The sequence below is a fragment of the Dermochelys coriacea genome, chromosome 17 (genome assembly GCF_009764565.3).
Source record: "Dermochelys coriacea isolate rDerCor1 chromosome 17, rDerCor1.pri.v4, whole genome shotgun sequence".
NCBI classification, from domain to species: domain Eukaryota; kingdom Metazoa; phylum Chordata; order Testudines; family Dermochelyidae; genus Dermochelys; species Dermochelys coriacea.
Window position 1 is genome coordinate 23,157,768 of NC_050084.1, and position 19,417 is coordinate 23,177,184.

General features: G+C 44.9%; 1 protein-coding gene across 17 annotated transcripts in view; it reads right to left on the reverse strand.

Moving 5' to 3' along the window:
• Positions 1-19,417, reverse strand: part of TSPOAP1 (TSPO associated protein 1) — a 231,749-nt gene that overhangs the window by 25,711 nt on the left and 186,621 nt on the right. For 13 of the 17 annotated variants that reach the window (XM_038375869.2, XM_038375875.2, XM_043499391.1 and 10 more), the window contains 4 exons: positions 2,361-3,503; positions 1,582-1,708; positions 1,239-1,378; positions 855-1,023 (listed from right to left, as the gene is read on the reverse strand). In XM_038375869.2, the coding sequence (XP_038231797.1) occupies positions 855-1,023; positions 1,239-1,378; positions 1,582-1,708; positions 2,361-3,503 (1,579 nt within the window). The remainder of the gene's footprint in view (positions 1-854; positions 1,024-1,238; positions 1,379-1,581; positions 1,709-2,360; positions 3,504-19,417) is intronic. The other 4 variants (XM_043499394.1, XM_043499392.1, XM_038375879.2 and 1 more) reach the window with 1 other exon arrangement.

Genomic DNA, 19,417 nt, shown 5'->3' on the forward strand with positions numbered 1-19,417 from the left:
AGGTTGCGCTTCTCAAACAACCGCCCCAATCCACATTAACCCTGGCCTTGTAGGAATACAGTTCCCTTCTTCCCACTCTGCAGGCAGGTGAATGAAAAAGATCAGGATGGGAAACTGGGAGAGAGCAGGGGATTTCAGGGGCTGGCAAGGAAGGAGATCAGGGTCCTTCCCCCCATTTCCTGATGACCTCATGAGCTCTGCAGGGGGGAAGATCCCCCAGTGAGCCTGGGGAGGAGGCAGTTCACCATCCAGGCCCTCATGTGAGGTTCTCAAGGGCAAATTCTCTTTTCTGCTGACAAGGTTCCCTAATGACGGGGTGATGCTCTGAGCTTGATCTCTGCAGAGAAGAGGGAGAGAGATGTTTTTGGTAAGTGTGAGCATCAGGCTCCTGCAGCCTCTATGCTCTGAATCAACGATCCACAGTGATTCAAATTTAAGAACTAGTAACTTTTGAAAATACATGTTAGCCTTTGTCACTGGACACTGGATCTCAGCCTGGGGAAATGGGGAAATACACTTCCTCTCTCTTCTTGTCTCCACTGTCAGCTACAAAGCGGCAAAAGCACTGGACAGACTTTTAGAGTCTGGTTAACTGCTCTGTCATTCGAGTGTGAAATTGGGAACCCCTTGTGCACATCACTCCACATTTGGTAGAAAAGTTCTATCCCAGCTTCCAGCGTTGCCATCCACCCATGGCACTCCTGAGGGTGGCCACAAGAACCACCTTGGCAGGTGCAGTTGGCATGCAGCTGCAGTGCAATGCATGACAGCAGTGCTGAGCTTCCTGAATGTCAGGAAAGAAATGCATTGTCCACATGCAGAAACCGAGTAGATGTGGGAGGGAGGTACAGTACCTATGCTTTTCACCGATGTGGCAGCAGGAATGTAACCTTGCTTTAACATCTCCTTCCTCACTTCCTCACTCTCCGCCTGAACTTCAGACACCATGTTACAAGGGATGTACCCTGCCCTTCCTGCACATTCACCTCTGTAAAACCCATCAGCGTCTTTGTCGCCACACACCTAGAAGAGGAGAAATAGCATCTGCATCAGTTCACATTAGGGCGTGTGAGCCACGTAATGAAAGCAGGGATGCTCTGCAGGCAAAGCAGTTTAAGGAAGGTAATGACAGCCTGTTCAACTGAATTCTGCATCCAAATGTCCCAGCCATCTGTGCTCAGGATGTGGCAGGTTAGCAGCAACATGGAAGAGAAGACCTCATGTAGCACCGTTCTTACCTTCAGAATCTGCCCCTCCTTAAATGGGAGCTCTTCTTCAGCTGCATCAGGGTTAGGTGACATAGAAATGGGGTCATAGTCAAAAAGGGCCACAAATATCCTTATTGAGTTGTCTTTAACAACAGCCTCTGAAGCTGTGCCTGCAAGCAAGGGAAAAGATGTTAGCACCAATTTCCAGGGAGATCACCAAATCTACATGTTTTCAGGATAGAAGTTACTGGCTTCTCTTTCAACATTTCAAAACAGATCAGTCTCTCTCCATCCCTCTGTCTGTCTCTCTCTCTCCCTGTACTATGTTCCCTTTCAGATGCAAAATAGTCTCAAGAAACGCTGACAAGCTCACCTGAACTGGAGATGGAAGATTTCAAGATTCGGCTTCTTCTCAAGGTCTTGTTCCCTTTTTGGGTTGGAATCTGGCAAGCTGGCGAGCCAAGTAACTCCTGTAACCTCAGATCTTCATTACCAGAAGCCTGCAACAGAAACCACTGGAGAGTTACTAATGACCGTGCTTTGAACTCTGAATTAGCATGGACCCAGCTCCACCCCTCACCAGCGACACTAAGCACACCGAAAAAAGCAATGCATTCAAATGCAATATTCCTCTTTTGGGACACTCCAGAAATGAGAATTATGTGGTCCTCTGGAAAACTGAAGCAAGTCAACATGGACAGGTGTTTTTCTTGGAGACCAGTAACAACTCCATTGTGGTTGTGAGGAGGGATGGGAGGACATATCAAGGAAAAGACGAAAAGATCAGGGATCATCATTAATTTATCAGGAATTTTCACTAAGGTCCCAAGATCTTTGAACTTGGACAGCATCTTGTCCTAGGGAGGAAGACCCAGTTGAGAAAAGGAATACTGCATCCAGGATTCTTAGCAGCAGAGCAATGATTCTTTTCTGACTTTCCACAGTACAAGTGTAAGCAGAGAATACAAGAAAAGCCTCAGAGCAGCACAGAGCTACAAGCTCTACAAACTCTCCCAGTCATACCCCTGGAGAGTTCGTTTCTGTACAGCACTAGACAAAGCAGCACACAGGCAGGCTGGGGGCAAGGGCAGGGGAGGAAACTATTGTCACTACAAGCTGCTTCAAAACCAGAAGAGGAAAAGACACCCAGACCCTTGCGTGCAATGCAGAACTGGGTATCCCCTTCCAAGGGCGCTCCGGCATCCTCCTCCAGCCAGCTGGACTACCCTCTCGTTCCCAGCCCTGCTCCTCTGAGCTGCCTTCACTCTTCAGTGCCTCCTTCTCTGGGCAAGGTAACTGTGGGTGGTGACTCGGAGACCCAGCCCACTCCATTCCTTTCTTTTCCCCAAACTCCTGCTTCTTCAGCAGGGTTCTCCCATCAGACTGGGCAGATTCAGACTGACTGGAGCAATCACTCCACCCTTCACAGCCAGTCTGGGACCCCTCCACGCTGCCATCTGACCATTCCCTGCTCCTGGGGCTGGAAGGGAAGGTCAGATCCTGATCTTCCTCTGAGTCATATTCAATATTGATCTCGAGGCTCCTTGTGTTGAAGCTGTGGGTTGTCAATGCAGCAGGCTCTGCTAGGTCTGAAGGCATTAACTTTCTGTGGGATTTTCTAAAGGTGCCTGATCTTGCATGATCACAGATTTCTGACCCACCATTGCCACTAGCACTGCTTACATCTTTCAGCTTCTCCTTGAGGCTGTGGGCTCTGTACAGGCTGCCTCCTGTCAGGCTGCAGGTGTTCAGCAAGCGACTACAATGCTCTTTGATATCGCTCCGTTTCTTCCGGCTAACCTCAGGCAGATCATGGGCCCTTTCTTGAGAATTACCCCCTTTCTTTCTGTCCCACTGGTGGCTTGTGCCTGCAGTGGGCTTTATTCTACTCTCCTGGTAACCCCAATTACAGCTACCCCTCTTCTGAGTCCAGCTCAGCTCCAGATAGACAGGATTCTCACTGTCAGAGTCTTCTCTGGTCTTCTGAAGGATAAGAGCGTCTTGGGGAGCCTGCACGGGAAGATTTTGGTAGGTGTCATTACCATCTGTGTTTGGAAATGCCTGAGGGGCACTTATGGGAAGGGGCGTCCCCTTCCTTTTTGTATGGTATGAACGTCTCTCCAGAAAGCAGTCTGGGGATTCTCTCTTCTCCACATGAACACACTTTTCTTCCTCCTCCTCTTCCTCTGTCACTTCGGGAATGCTAAATAACTTCTTGCTGCAGTTCTGCTGATGTGGGAGCTCCAGAAGCCTCTCCAGAATTTCCTCATCGCTATCGGTGTCACAAGAGTCCAGCTGCAGCCCAGCCCCAAAACAAGGCACAAAGGGAATAAGCAGAGAAAGAGGAAATAAACATTAACAAAGAAAGAAAGCTACAGATGCCCCCGCATAGTGTTTGAAACAGGACAATCCAATGTCAGGACTAGGACAGTACAATGTGAGAGAGAGCGATTGCAGTCTGCAGAGATGCAAGGGTAGGAAGCAACAGAGGAGATGGTTCTTCGGGCTAAAAAGAACAATTAGATGACCTAGTGAGGCAATGAGACAGCAAGAAAGGCCACTGCGTGGGACTGCCCTCCCCTGCCTAATCTGCACAGATGCGTCTGTGTCTGCAGCACCTTCAACGGCACCCTCTGGATGCCACAGAGGCACTCAGAGCTACAGGAGGAAACTGGCTGGGCTGGGGTCAGGCACGCTTTCTCCAGGGCCGTCCTGTGTACACTCCTGTGTACAGCAATTCACTCCATCCATGGGGACGGATCAGACTCTCCCTGTATGCTGACCCTTGCTGGAGGGAACAAGGCCCTGCCTCCTCCACACCACCTTTTCTGCATCCTTCTCCCTGCAGAGGAGCAGAAATAAGGTAACCCTGTGCTACTAGAGTAAAGTAGTGCAGGGGCTGCTACTGTGAGAAGCTCTTGCCTCTGCAACTCACAATGGTCCCATAGCAGCTGATTTGTAAATGCAGCCTGCCTGCAAACCCAGGTGAACACAAAACACTCCCTTAGCCAGACGAGGCAATCACTTTCCTTACATTAAACTGAAATTAATACACTTGATCCTACAGAGCTGAGTTCCATTCAGACATGCATTCAAAGACATTCACATTAAACTGGTTATGCAAATGGTTAGTAAAATGTTGCACTGCTTGTAATAAAGCTGGTTTTTAACCATTGATGCTAAGGGTGGGTTATGTCTTGCCTTTTACTATTTTAGTGTAAGCAGAGTCACCTTGAGCTCTACCCTGACATCGGGTGGTGAATTGTGGAAAAGGACTTCAAGGGCTGATCTCGTTTGCATGAGCACACCCACCCCGCCTAGCATGATGGGGCTGCTTGCCAAAATGGTCGCTTTGGCTGCTGTGGGATCCCCAGTCTCTTTGTTATTGGGGCAGGAGTAATAAAGTGTTATGCTAGTTATCCTAGTTATGTGAATCAAGGACAGTAGAACTGTACCTGGCATTTTATGACAGAGGGACTTGCCCTCACCTAAACAGCACTCACTAGGCAAGGGACATGGGTTCTAGAACCTAGTGAGTTGAGAGAAGTGGGGGATAGGTATGTGTACTTGGGGTGGGTGCCTTCTGAAGGCCTGGAACACCAATTTCACTCTATCCTCTTTCCACTGTAATATCAGAGCTAATTTTGATTCTATTAGGAGTCTGGTTACAGGCTGCTGAACTGAATTCACTTTAGGCTAATATTGTACTAGTACTAAGGCTCCCTGCTATGAGCTGAAATTATTGAGTGCTGTTAAGTGGGGGGGAGGGCTTGAAGATATATTGGTGAGTGGCTAGCGGGACATTTGCTGGAGGTGAGCGGCTTGTAGGATGGCTGGCTGAGCAGAGTAGCTTGTGGTGAAGGCTGCAGCAGACCCCTGCAGAAAGGTGGGGTAGTTGGCCGTCAACACTAGCAGTGGAGCGTGTAAGGGGCCCCTATGCCTCCCCACTTTCCACCCAGGCTGGGAGGTAAACTCTGCAGATGAACTTTTGAACTCTGGGGCTGTGCTGGACTTTTGGGACTTTGGGTGACTTTTGGGTTGCTGGACTCAAGAACCAAAGGGAAAGGACACAGCCCAATCTGCTTGGGGGTGGGTCTTCTGGTTCATGGTTTGTGTTTATGAACCCTAGTTGTGGTGTTTCCCCAACATAATGATGCATTGTTTCCCTCCTTTATTAAAAGGGGTTTTTTTGCTACTCTCAGACTCTGTGCTTGAGAGAGGGGAAGTATCGCCTCTTAAGGGCGCCCAGGGGAGTGGTATGTAATTGTCCCAGGTCACTGGGTGGGGGGTAGAGCCGATTTTGCATTGTGTTATTGAAACAGAACCCCCTAGATACTGAACCCGGCCTTTGTTGCTGCCAACTTTGACGGACAGAAGGGTTACATTAGTAACAAAATAAAATGGTCACACTGGTACTAAGGGTTCATTTGCAAATAGTTTATAAAGGGCTACTCAATGATTAACATATTCTATAAGAATGATATAGATATGAGCAGTCTGTGGTATAGTTATACATACCATAACAAAAAAGATGTTCTAGATGGTAATAAGGAACCAATTGACCAGTTGGATGCCATAACAACTGATCAACCATTTATTAAAACATCTGGTAATCGCGTGTTAGTCCTCTGTAACCCGTTCATAAATTTACTCATAAAGCATGACCAATAAGACTTGGTTTACTTATGTACAAAATCAATCTTTAATTTAAAAGTACACAAGTAACATGGGCTTTTAATAAAATAAAATGGGTTCTAAAAAGCTCCATTAAGACTGTATCTAAAGCAAATGTAAGTAGCTATTAGCTTCTATACTGGAGTGAAATCAACTAAAGGAAACTTTGGTCTAAATATCAGGGGAGAAAATCATAGAATATCAGGGTTGGAAGGGACCTCAGGAGGTCATCTAGCCCAACCCCCTGCTCAGAGCAGGACCAATCCCCAACTTTTGCCCCTGATCCCTAAATGGCCCCATCAAGGATTGAACTGACAACCCTGGGTTTAGCAAGCCAATGCTCAAACCACTGAGCCATCCCTCCCCCAATCCTGATAGCAAGATCTATAAGACTATGGTGATATGTCTCAAGGGATGTGTTGGAAGCTCAACAACAAAATCCTTCAGAAATGCTTTAAAATAAATCCCAGGTAATATTAGAGAAATAGACTTGATGATTAACATACAAACAGCACGGCTACTGCCTCCTTCTCAGAGACTAAAATACTCATTGCTGTGAAGAGGAAAATCCTCACATATACAAAGAGAAAAGGAGTACTTGTGGCACCTTAGAGACTAACAAATTTATTTGAGCATAAGCTTTCGTGAGCTACAGCTCACTTCATCGGATGCATTTGGTGGAAAATACAGAGGGGAGATTTATATACACACACAGAGAACATGAAACAATGGGTTTTATCATACACACTGGAAGGAAAAAGAAAAGGAGTACTTGTGGCACCTTAGAGACTAACAAATTTATTTGTTAGTCTCTAAGGTGCCACAAGTACTCCTTTTCTTTTTGCGAATACAGACTAACACGGCTGCTACTCTGAAAACTGTAAGGAGAGTGATCACTTAAGATAAGCCATCATCAGCAGCGAGGCGGGGGAAAGAGGAAAAACTTTCATGGTGACAAGCAAGGTAGGCTATTTCCAGCAGTTAACAAGAATATCTGAGGAACAGTGGGGGGTGGGGTGGGGTGGGGTGGGGTGGGGGGGAGAAATAACATGGGGAAATAGTTTTACTTTGTGTAATGACTCATCCATTCCCAGTCTCTATTCAAGCCTAAGTTAATTGTATCCAGTTTGCAAATTAATTCCAATTCAGCAGTCTCTCGTTGGAGTCTGTTTTTTAAGTTTTTTTGTTGAAGGATAGCCACCCTCAGGTCTGTAATCGAGTGACCGGAGAGACTGAAGTGTTCTCCGACTGGTTTTTGAATGTTATAATTCTTGACGTCTGATTTGTGTCCATTTATTCTTTTACGTAGAGACTGTCCAGTTTGACCAATGTACATGGCAGAGGGGCATTGCTGGCACATGATGGCATATATCACATTGGTAGATGCGCAGGTGAACGAGCCTCTGATAGTGTGGCTGATGTGATTAGGCCCTATGATGGTATCCCCTGAATAGATATGTGGACAGAGTTGGCAACGGGCTTTGTTGCAAGGATAGGTTCCTGGGTTAGTGGTTCTGTTGTGTGGTGTGTGGTTGCTGGTGAGTATTTGCTTCAGGTTGGGGGGCTGTCTGTAAGCAAGGACTGGCCTGTCTCCCAAGATCTGTGAGAGTGATGGGTCGTCCTTCAGGATAGGTTGTAGATCCTTGATGATGCGTTGGAGAGGTTTTAGTTGGGGGCCGAAGGTGATGGCTAGTGGCGTTCTGTTATTTTCTTTGTTGGACCTGTCCTGTAGTAGGTGACTTCTGGGTACTCTTCTGGCTCTGTCAATCTGTTTCTTCACTTCAGCAGGTGGGTATTGTAGTTGTAGGAATGCATGACAGAGATCTTGTAGGTGTCTGAAGTGAGCTGTAGCTCACGAAACCTTATGCTCAAATAAATTTGTTAGTCTCTAAGGTGCCACAAGTACTCCTTTTCTTTTTGCAAATACAGACTAACAAGGCTGCTACTCTGAAACCTGTCATTATGCAAGGCACTGAATTTAGCCGTATAGAGTGGAAATCTGTCAACTTCATGAAAAAACTCGCACAGATACAGACAGACATCATCTTCCTCTCCAAATGCAAACAGATGGACATCATACCAAAAGGACTGAAGTTAAAAAATCCATTACAATCTACATACCACACAGACTATGCTGACAGCTTGTGCCACACACTCTCAAAGAAACTGCAGAACCACCTGATCAACATCCTCTACAGCAAACAGGGAAAGATTAAGAGTGAGTTCTCAAAACTGGGTACTCTCATAAAGAACCAGCCTTCCACACAAACTTCCTCGTGGCTGGACTTTACAAAAACTAGACAAGCCATTTACAACACACACTTTGCTTCTCTACAAAAGAAAAAGGACACTAAGCTATCTAAACTACTACATGCCACAAGGGGCCACAACAGTGGTTCCCATAACTCACCCAGCAATATTGTTAATCTATCCAACTATTTTCTTAACCCAGTAGAAGAATCTGTCCTATCTCGGGGCCTCTCGTTTTGCCCCTCTACCCCCACGAACATGATACAGTTCTGTGGTGAACTAGAATCCTATTTTCAACGTCTCCGACTCAAGGAATATTTCCAACACACCTCTGACCAACATATTAACCCACAGAGACCTTCCTACCAACACTACAAAAAGAAGGATTCTGGGTGGACTCCTCCTGAAGGTCGAAACAGCAGACTGGACTTCTACATAGAGTGCTTCCACCGACGTGCACGAGCTGAAATTGTGGAAAAGCAGCATCACTTGCCCCATAACCCCAGCCGTGCAGAACACAATGCCATCCACAGCCTCAGAAACAACTCTGACATCATAATCAAAAAGGCTGATAAAGGAGGTGCTGTCGTCATCATGAATAGGTCGGAGTATGAACAAGAGGTTACTAGGCAGCTCTCCAACACCACTTTCTACAAGCCATTACCCTCTGATCCCACTGAGAGTTACCAAAAGAAACTACAGCATTTGCTCAAGAAACTCCCTGAAAAAGCACAAGAACAAATCCGCACAGACACACCCCTAAAACCCTGACCTGGGGTATTCTATCTGCTACCCAAGATTCATAAACCTGGAAATCCTGGACGCCCCATCATCTCAGGCATTGGCACCCTGACAGCAGGATTGTCTGGCTATGTAGACTCCCTCCTCAGGACCTACGTTACCAGCACTCCCAGCTATCTTCGAGACACCACTGACTTCCTGAGGAAACTACAATCCATTGTATATCAATGGTGTGTATATCAATCTCCCCTCGGTTTTTTCCACCAAATGCATCCGATGAAGTGAACTAAAGCTTATGCTCTAATGAATTTCTTAGTCTCTAAGGTGCCACAAGTACTCCTTTTCTTTTTGCGAATACAGACTAACACGGCTGCTACTCTGAAATACAATCCATTGGTGATCTTCCTAAAAACACCATCCTAGCCACTATGGATGTAGAAGCCTCTACACCAACATTCCACACAAAGATGGACTACAAGCCGTCAGGAACAGTATCCCCGATAATGTCACGGCTAACCTGGTGGCTGAACTTTGTGACTTTGTCCTCACCCATAACTGTTTCACATTTGGGGACAATGTATACCTTCAAATCAGCGGCACTGAGATGGGTACCCGCATGGCCCCACAGTATGCCAACATTTTTATGGCTGACTTAGAACAACGCTTCCTCAGCTCTCGTCTCCTAATGCCCCTACTCTACTTGCGCTACATTGATGACATCTTCATCATCTGAACCCATGGAAAAGAAGCCCTTGAGGAATTCCGCCAGGATTTCAACAATTTTCATCCCACCATCAACTTCAGCTTGGACCAGTCCACACAAGAGATCCACTTCCTGGACACTACGGTGCTAATAAGCGATGGTCACATAAACACCACCCTATATCGGAAACCTACTGACCACTATTCCTATCTACATGCCTCTAGCTTTCATCCAGATCATACCACACGATCCATTGTCTACAGCCAAGCTCTACGATATAACTGCATTTGCTCCAACACCTCAGACAGAGACAAACGCCTACAAGATCTCTATCATGCATTCCTACAACAATACCCACCTGCTGAAGTGAAGAAACAGATTGACAGAGCCAGAAGAGTACCCAGAAGTCACCTACTACAGGACAGGCCCAACAAAGAAAATAACAGAATGCCACTAGCCATCACCTTCAGCCCCCAACTAAAACCTCTCCAACGCATCATCAAGGATCTACAACCTATCCTGAAGGACGACCCATCACTCTCACAGATCTTGGGAGACAGGCCAGTCCTTGCTTACAGACAGCCCCCCAATCTGAAGCAAATACTCACCAGCAACCACACACCACACAACAGAACCACTAACCCAGGAACCTATCCTTGCAACAAAGCCCGTTGCCAACTCTGTCCACATCTATTCAGGGGACACCATCATAGGGCCTAATCACATCAGCCACACTATCAGAGGCTCGTTCACCTGCGCATCTACCAATGTGATATATGCCATCATGTGCCAGCAATGCCCCTCTGCCATGTACATTGGTCAAACTGGACAGTCTCTACGTAAAAGAATAAATGGACACAAATCAGACGTCAAGAATTATAACATTCAAAAACCAGTCGGAGAACACTTCAGTCTCTCCGGTCACTCGATTACAGACCTGAGGGTGGCTATCCTTCAACAAAAAAACTTAAAAAACAGACTCCAACGAGAGACTGCTGAATTGGAATTAATTTGCAAACTGGATACAATTAACTTAGGCTTGAATTGAGACTGGGAATGGATGAGTCATTACACAAAGTAAAACTATTTCCCCATGTTATTTCTCCCCCCCCCCCACCGTTCCTCAGATGTTCTTGTTAACTGCTGGAAATAGCCTACCTTGCTTGTCACCATGAAAGGTTTTCCTCCTCCCTCCTCCCCCCCGCGGCTGGTGATGGCTCATCTTAAGTGACCACTCTCCTTATGTTCTCTGTGTGTGTATATAAATCTCCACTCTGTATTTTCCACCAAATGCATCCGATGAAGTGAGCTGTAGCTCACGAAAGCTTATGCTCTAATAAATTTGTTAGTCTCTAAGGTGCCACAAGTACTCCTTTTCTTTTTGCGAATACAGACTAACACGGCTGCTACTCTGAAACCTGACATATACAAAGGTTCACCTTCCAACAGGAAATGCACCGTCACCCAACCCCAGAAGGTGGTTCTCTTTACATGGCTCACAGTGGGCTGGTTTCATCATGGCTCAGCAGAAGTGGTTCCTTGTAGGACATATGGCGTGACCCCAGCTGGCAGTAATGGCTGTGTGTTAGGGGGAGTCCAGCAGCCACAAGCCACAGGTGGCTGCTTAGCTAATAAGCAAGGAAGTGCCTGTGCTTCTGCAGCATACTCAATGCTACCCATGTGCTGTGCAGCAGCCTGGGCTGTCTGTTGGCCATCTGCAAAAGGGCCATGCTTTTTCTGCCACAGCATGTGGTTGCTGCCTCACTGCCCCTTGGCTGAATCTCAGCTTCTCTCTGTTGATAGAGTAGCTCAAGCCTCCAGCCAAACTAGAAACTCTCCCCCTCTGGCGTAAATAAAAATCCCCAAATAAGCAAACCTAAAGTCCCCAGTCCCTCCCCTTGGTGCAATACCTTCCCCATCCCATCTGCAAGGGTTCTCAGCAGGACCGTCACTCCTCAGCTCTTGGTGTATCCATACTCTACCTCCAGGCAGCACCACAGATTCATAGAGCTGAATGCCAGAAGGGACCACTGGATCATCTATGCTAACTTCCTGTACATCACAGGCCATTAATGTTCACCCAGTTACCTCTGTATTTTGCCCAGTAACTTGTGTTTGACTAAATCTTCCAGGAAGGCATCCTGCCTAGATCTGAAGACATTAAGAATCCACCTCTTCTCTTGAGAGTTTGTGCCAATGATTAATCACCCTCATGGCTAGAAATCTGTGCCTTATTTCTAATCTGAATTTGTCTGGTTTCAGCTTCCAGACATTGGTTTTTGTTCTGCCTTTCTCCACTGGATTAAACAGCCCTTTCAAACCTGGGATTTTCTCTCCATGAAGGAATGGATACACTGTGACCCAGTCACCTCTCAGACTTCTTTTGGATAAACTGAACAGATGGAGTTCTTTACGTCTCTCGCTGTTAGGAATTTTTGCCAGCTCTCAAATCATTTTTGTGGTTCTTTTCCACACCTCCCCAATTTCTCAACATTCTTTTTAGAAGGTGGACACCAGGACTGGTAGACACTATTCCAGTATTGGTCTCAGCAGTGCCATATACAGAGGTAAAATACCCCCTTGTTCTTGCGCCCTATTTCCCTGTTTATACATCTCTGGGTCCCATCAGCCCCTTTTCCCACAGAATCGCACTGGGAGCTCATGCTAAGTTACTTTTCCACTATGACCACTAAATCCTTTTCAGAGTCACTGCTTTCCAGGATACAATCCCCCATCTGTAGATCTGTCCTGCATTTCTTCTTCCTGCATGGATGGCCTTGCATTTGGCTGTATTAAAATGCATTTTGTTTGAAAGGACCCAGTTTCCCAAGCAATCCAGATCACTCGGTATGACTGTCCTGTCCTAATCGTTATTAATCACTGCACCAATCTTTGTACCATCTGCAAATGTTATTAGCAGTGACTTATGTTTCCTTCCAGATCATTGAGGAAAATGCTGAACAGCATCAGCCCTAATATTCACAAAAAGAACAGGAGGACTTGTGGCACCTGAGAGACTAACAAATTTATTTGAGCATAAGCTTTCGTGAGCTACAGCTCACTTCATCGGATGGATCCAACTAGAAATATGCCCATTTGATAATGATTCCCCATTGACACCTACTTTTTGAGATTTGTCACTTAGCCAGTTCTTAGTCCCTTTAACATGTGTTCTGTTGACACTGTATAATGCTAAATTTTTAATCAGAATAGTGCTGAATTTTAATCAGAACTAAGTCAAACACCTTACAAAAGTCTAAGTATATTAAATCTATACCGTTACCTTTATCAACCAAACTTGTATTCTTATCAAAGATTAAAATCAGGTTTGTTTGACATGATAATAATTTTATTCCTATCCTGAATACTTTTTTAAATTGAGTTCTGTATCAGCTTTGCCATTGTTTTGCCTGAGATTTATGGCAGGTTAACGAGCCTATAGTTCCCATGTTCTGCTTTGACTATTAGCACTCTTCCAGTCTTCTGGAATTTCCCCAGTATTCCAAGATTTATTTAAAATTAACATTAGCTGGTAAAAGATCTCCTCAGCCAACTCTTTTAGGACTCTTGGGTGCAAGTTCTCTGGGCTTGCTGATTTAAAAATGTTTATACTGAGCAGATGTTGTTTAACATTTTCATTAGTTACTAATGGACTGGAAAGTATTTCATCACCATCATGTGATACAATCACATCATCCTGCTTCTTTTCCAAACCAGAACACAAAATGTATTTAACTTCTACTTTTTCTACATTACTATTATTAACTATTTGCCATCTCCATCTCATAGTGGACCTATATCATTGCTAGGATTTCTTTTGTTACCAATGTATTTTTTGAAAACGCCTTTTATTGTCAGCTCTGTCAACAATGGATATTTCCCTGATGTCTTTAGATTCCCTTATCAATTTTCTACTCTTCATAACTTCTAATTTATACTGATTGCTATCTCTTGTCCCTTTATTTCTATTTGTTATATGTTTCTTTTTTTTTATTTCTAATTGCTGACTTCATTTTTCCACTGAACCAGGATGTGCTTTTAGCCAAAGTTGTCATCTTTCATGATTATGGAATCGTGGCTTTTTGGCCATCAAATAAATTCAAATTTTTCTGTCTAAATTTTTCCTCTAAACCAATTTCACTCATAATTTCCCTCAGCTTTGGGAAAATAACTCTTCTGAAGCACCAGGTGTGTGGCTGGGACTGTCCTCGGTTTAAATATTTAATGTAATTAGTTCATGATCAGTGGTTCCTAGGCAATCAGCAACTTTCAGTCCAGTGATTAATTTATCTTTATCTGACATAATGCACTCCAAAACAGAATTTGTAATTTTTGATACTCTGATGATGTTTTGTAACAAGCCTGATGAAGGGGTATTCTGAATCAGAGCAATAAAGAGGTGCGGGGGAAATCTAGAGGCCAAATTATTTTTTATCTCAATCAGTTGGGGACAAAATAGAAATCAGTTAAGTGGCGAATAATCAGAAGTAAATCAAAGTTACTTGTTTTGGCAGGAAGAAGTTACTCACCTTGTGCAGTAACAATGGTTCTTTGAGATATGTGTCCCTATGGGTGCTCCACTGTAAGTGTGTCGGTGCCCCCGCACTGCTGATTGGAGAATTTCAACAGCAGCGTGTCCCGCCTGCACAGCTCCCCATCTGCCACAAGGTTAGTCAGTGCACGCGGGCATTCAGTTGCTTCTCTACCACAGAGTCAACCACTGAAACTCCGAAGTAGAGGGGAGGAGGATGGGTTTTGGAGCACCCACAGAGACACACATCTCAAAGAACCATCGTTACTCACCTTGTGCAGTAACGTCTTCTTCTGTGAGTAGTGTCCCTATAAGTGCTCCACTGTAGGTGATTCCCGAGCAGTACCCACGAACGGAGGCTGGGACTTCAGAGTCAAGTCTGATATGGACGACAATACTGTCACACCAAATTTGGCATCTGAAGCCGAATCCCCCAGGATGGCATAGTGCTCTGCAAAGGTATGCGCAGATGTCCAGGTAACTGTTCTACAGATTTCTGATATAGGGATACCCATGGAGAAGGCAATGGGTGAGGAGACCAACCTCATGGAATGCGTGCATACTAAAGGTGGGGGTGCTAAATTACACAATTGGTAATAGAGTTTAATACAGTCAGAGACCCACTTTGAGAGCTTCTGAGCTCAGATTGCTGTACCGTTTGACCTATCTGCAATGGAGAGGAAGAGTCTTGGAGATTTTCTAAAAGTCACTGTCCTGTCCAAATAGAAGGCCAAGGTTCTTCTCACGTCAGGTGTATGTAGGATGGTTTCCATGTTATCCTTATGAGGTTTGGGAAGAAATTCATTGATTCATAGATATTAAGGTCAGAAGGGACCATTATGATCATCTAGTCTGACCTCCTGCACAATGCAGGCCACAGAATCTCATCCACCCACTCCTGCAATAAACCTCTCACCTCTGTCTGAGCTATTGAAGTCCTCAAATCATGGTTTAAAGATGTCAAGGTGCAGAGAATCCTCCAGCAAGTGACCTGTGCCCCATGCTACAGAGGAAGGTGAACCCCCCCCCCCAAGGCCTCTTCCAATCTGCCCTGGAGGAAAATTCCTTCCTGACCCCAAATATGGCGATCAGCTGAACCCTGAGCATATGGGCAAGATTCACCAGCCAGATACCCAGGAAAGAATTCTCTGTAGTAACTTAGATCCCACTCCATCTAACATCCCATCACAGGCCATTGGGCCTATTTACCATGAATAGTTAAAGATCAATTAATTGCCAAAATCATATTATCCCATCATACCATCTCCTCCATAAACTTATCAAGTTTAATCTTAAAGCCAGATAGGTCTTTTGCCCCCACTTCTTCCCTTGGAAGGCTATTCTAAAACTTCACTCCTCTGATGGTTAGAAACCTTCGTCTAATTTCAAGTCTAAACTTCCCGATGATCATTTGTTCTTGTGTCCACATCGGTACTGAGTTTAAATAATTGCTCTCCCTCTCCGGTATTTATCCCTCTGATATATTTATAGAGAGCAATCATATCTCTCCTCAGTCTTCTTTTGGTTAGAAGCCAAGCTTCTTGAGTCTCCTTTCATAAGACAGGTTTTACATTCCTCGGATCATCCTAGTAGCCCTTCTCTGTACCTGTTCCAGTTTGAATTCATCCTTCTTAAACATGGGAGTCCAGAACTGCACACAGTATTCCAGGTGAGATCTCACCAGTGCCTTGTATAAGGGTACTAAAACCTCCATATCTCTACTGGAAATACCTCGCCTAATGCATCCCAAGACTGCATTAGCTTTTTTCACGGCCATATCACATTGGCGGTTCATAGTCATCCTGTGATCAACCAATACTCCAAGGTCCTTCTCCTCCTCCATTACTTCTAATTGATGCATCCCCAGCTTATAACTAAAATTCTTGTTATTAATCCCTAAATGCATGACCTTACACTTCTCACTATTAAATATCATCCTATTACTATTACTCCAGTTTACAAGGATTTCATCCTTGTAAATCATCCAGATTTTCCTGTATGATGTCCCGGTTTCTCTCTAAATTGGCAATACCTCCCAGCTTTGTTTCATCCGCAAACTTTATTAGCACACTCCCACTTTTTGTGCTAAGATCAGTAATAAAAAGATTAAATAAGATTGGTCCCAAAACCGATCCCTGAGGAACTCCACTGGTAACCTCCCTCCAGCCTGACAGTTCACCTTTCAGGATGACCCACTGTACTCTCCCTGTTAACCAATTACTTATCCACCTTTCAATTTTCATATTGATCCCCAATCTTTTCCAATTTCCCCATGTGGCACAGTATCAAACGCTTTACGAAATCTAGGTAAATTAGATCCACTGTGTTTCCTTTGTCTAAAAAATCTGTTTCTTTCTCAAAGAAGGAGATCAGGTTGGTTTGGCACGATCTACCTTTTGTAAAACCATGTTGAATTTTGTCCCATTTACCATTGACTTCAATGTCCTTAACTACTTTCTCCTTCAAAATTCTTTCCAAGACCTTGCATACTATAGATGTCAAACTAACAGGCCTGTAGTTACCTGGATCACGTTTTTTCTCTTTCTTAAAATTAGGAAAAATGTTAGCAATTCTCCAGTCATACAGTACAACCCCTGAGTTTACAGATTCATTAAAAATTCTTGCTAATGGGTTTACAATTTCATGTGCCAATTCCTTTAATATTCTTGCATGAAGATTATCTGGGCCCCCTGATTTAGTCCCATTAAGCTGTTCGAGTTTCGCTTCTACCTCAGATATGGTAATATCTACCTCCATATCCTCATTCCCATTTGTCATGCTACCATTATCATAGAATCATAGAATATCGGAGTTGGAAGGGACCTCAGGAGGTCATCTAGTCCAACCCCCTGCTCAAAGCAGGACCAATCCCCAACTAAATCATCCCAGCCAGGGCTTTGTCAAGCCTGACCTTAAAAACTTCTAAGGAAGGAGATTTCACCACCTCCCTAGGTAACGCATTCCAATGTTTCACCACCCTCCTAGTGAAAAAGTTTTTCCTAATATCCAACCTAAACCTCCCCCATTGCAACTTGAGACCTTTACTTCTTGTTCTGTCATCTGCTACCACTGAGAACAGTCTAGATCCATCCTCTTTGGAACCCCCTTTCAGATAGTTAAAGCAGCTATCAAATCCCCCCTCATTCTTCTCTTCTGCAGACTAAACAATCCCAGTTCCCTCAGCCTCTTCTTATAAGTCATGTATTCCAGTCTCCTAACCATTTTTGTTGCCCTCTGCTGGACGCTTTCCAATTTTTCCACATCCTTCTTGTAGTGTGGGGCCCAAAACTGGACACAGTACTCCAGATGAGGCCTCACCAATGTCACATAGAGGGGAACAATCACGTCCCTCCATCTGCTGGCAATGCCCCTACTTATACTTTCCAAAATGTCACTGGCCTTCTTGGCAACAAGAGCACACTGCTGACGCATATCCAGCTTCTCGTCCACTGTAACGTCCTTTTCTGCAGAACTGCTGCCTAGCCATTCGGTCCCTAGTCTGTAGCAGTGCATGGGATTCTTCCATCCTAAGTGCAGGACTCTGCACTTGTCCTTGTTGAACCTCATCAGATTTCTTTTGGCCCAATCTTCTAATTTGTCTAGGGCCCTCTGTATCCTATCTCTACCCTCCAGCGTATCTACCTCTCCTCCCAGTTCAATGTCATCTGCAAACTTGCTGAGGGTGCAATCCACGCCATCCTCCAGATCATTTATGAAGATATTGAACAAAACCAGCCCGAGGACCGATCCTTGGGACATTCCACTTGATACCGGCTGCCAACTAGACATGAAGCCATTGATCACTACCCGTTGAACCCGACAATCTAGCCAGCTTTCTATCCACCTTATAGTCCATTCATCCAGCCCATACTACTTTAACTTGCTGGCAAGAATACTGTGGGAGACCATGTCAAAAGCTTTGCTAAAGTCAAGGAACAACACATCCACTGCTTTCCTCTCATCCACAGAGCCAGTTATCTCATCATAGAAGGCAATTAGATTAGTCAGGCATGACTTTCCCTTGGTGAATCCATGCTGACTGTTCCTCATCACTTTCCTCTCCTCGACGTGCTTCAGAATTGATTCCTTGAGGACCTGCTCCATGATTTTTCCAGGGACTGAGGTGAGGCTGATTGGCCTGTAGTTCCCAGGATCCTCCTGCTTCCCTTTTTTTAAAGATGGGCACTACATTAGCCTTTTTCCAGTCGTCCGGGACTTCCCCCGATCGCCATGAGTTTTCAAAGATAATGGCCAATGGCTCTGCAATCACATCCGCCAACTTCTTTAGCACTCTCGGATGCAGCGAATCCGGCCCCATGGACTTGTGCTCGTCCAGCTTTTCTAAATAGTCCTGAACCACTTCTTTCTCCACATCCGATGCATCCGATGAAGTGAGCTGTAGCTCACGAAAGCTTATGCTCTAATAAATTTGTTAGTCTCTAAGGTCCCACAAGTACTCCTTTTCTTTTTGCGAATACAGACTAACACGGCTGCTACTCTGAATTCTTTCTCCACAGAAGGCTGGTCACCTCCTCCCCATGCTGTGCTGCCCAGTGCAGTAGTCTGGGAGCTGACCTTGTTCGTGAAGACAAAGGCAAAAAAAGCATTGAGTACATTAGCTTTTTCCACATCCTTTGTCACTAGGTTGCCTCCCTCATTCAGTAAGGGGCCCACACTTTCCTTGACTTTCTTCTTGTTGCTAACATACCTGAAGAAACCCTTCTTGTTACTCTTAACATCTCTTGCTAGCTGCAACTCCAGGTGTGATTTGGCCTTCCTGATTTTACTCCTGCATGCCTGAGCAATATTTTTATCCTCTTCCCTGGTCAGTTGTCCTATCTTCCACTTCTTGTAAGCTTCTTTTTTGTGTTTAAGATCAGCAAGTATTTCACTGTGAAGCCAAGCTGGTTGCCTGCCATATTTTTATTCTTTCTACACATCGGGATGGTTTGTCCCTGTAACCGCAATAAGGATTCTTTAAAATACAGCCAACTCTCTTGGACTCCTTTCCTCCTCATGTTATTCTCCCAGGGGATCCTGCCCATCAGTTCCTTGAGGGAGTCAAAGTCTGCTTTTCTGAAGTCCAGGGTCCGTATTCTGTTGCTCTTCTTTCTTCCCTGTGTCAGGATCCTGAACTCGACTATCTCATGGTCACTGCCTCCCAGGTTCCCATTCACTTTTGCTTCCCCTACTAATTCTTCTCGGCTTGTGAGCAGCAGGTCAAGAAGAGCTCTGCCCCTAGTTGGTTCCTCCAGCACTTGCACCAGGAAATTGTCCCCTACACTTTCCAAAAACTTCCTGGATTGTCTG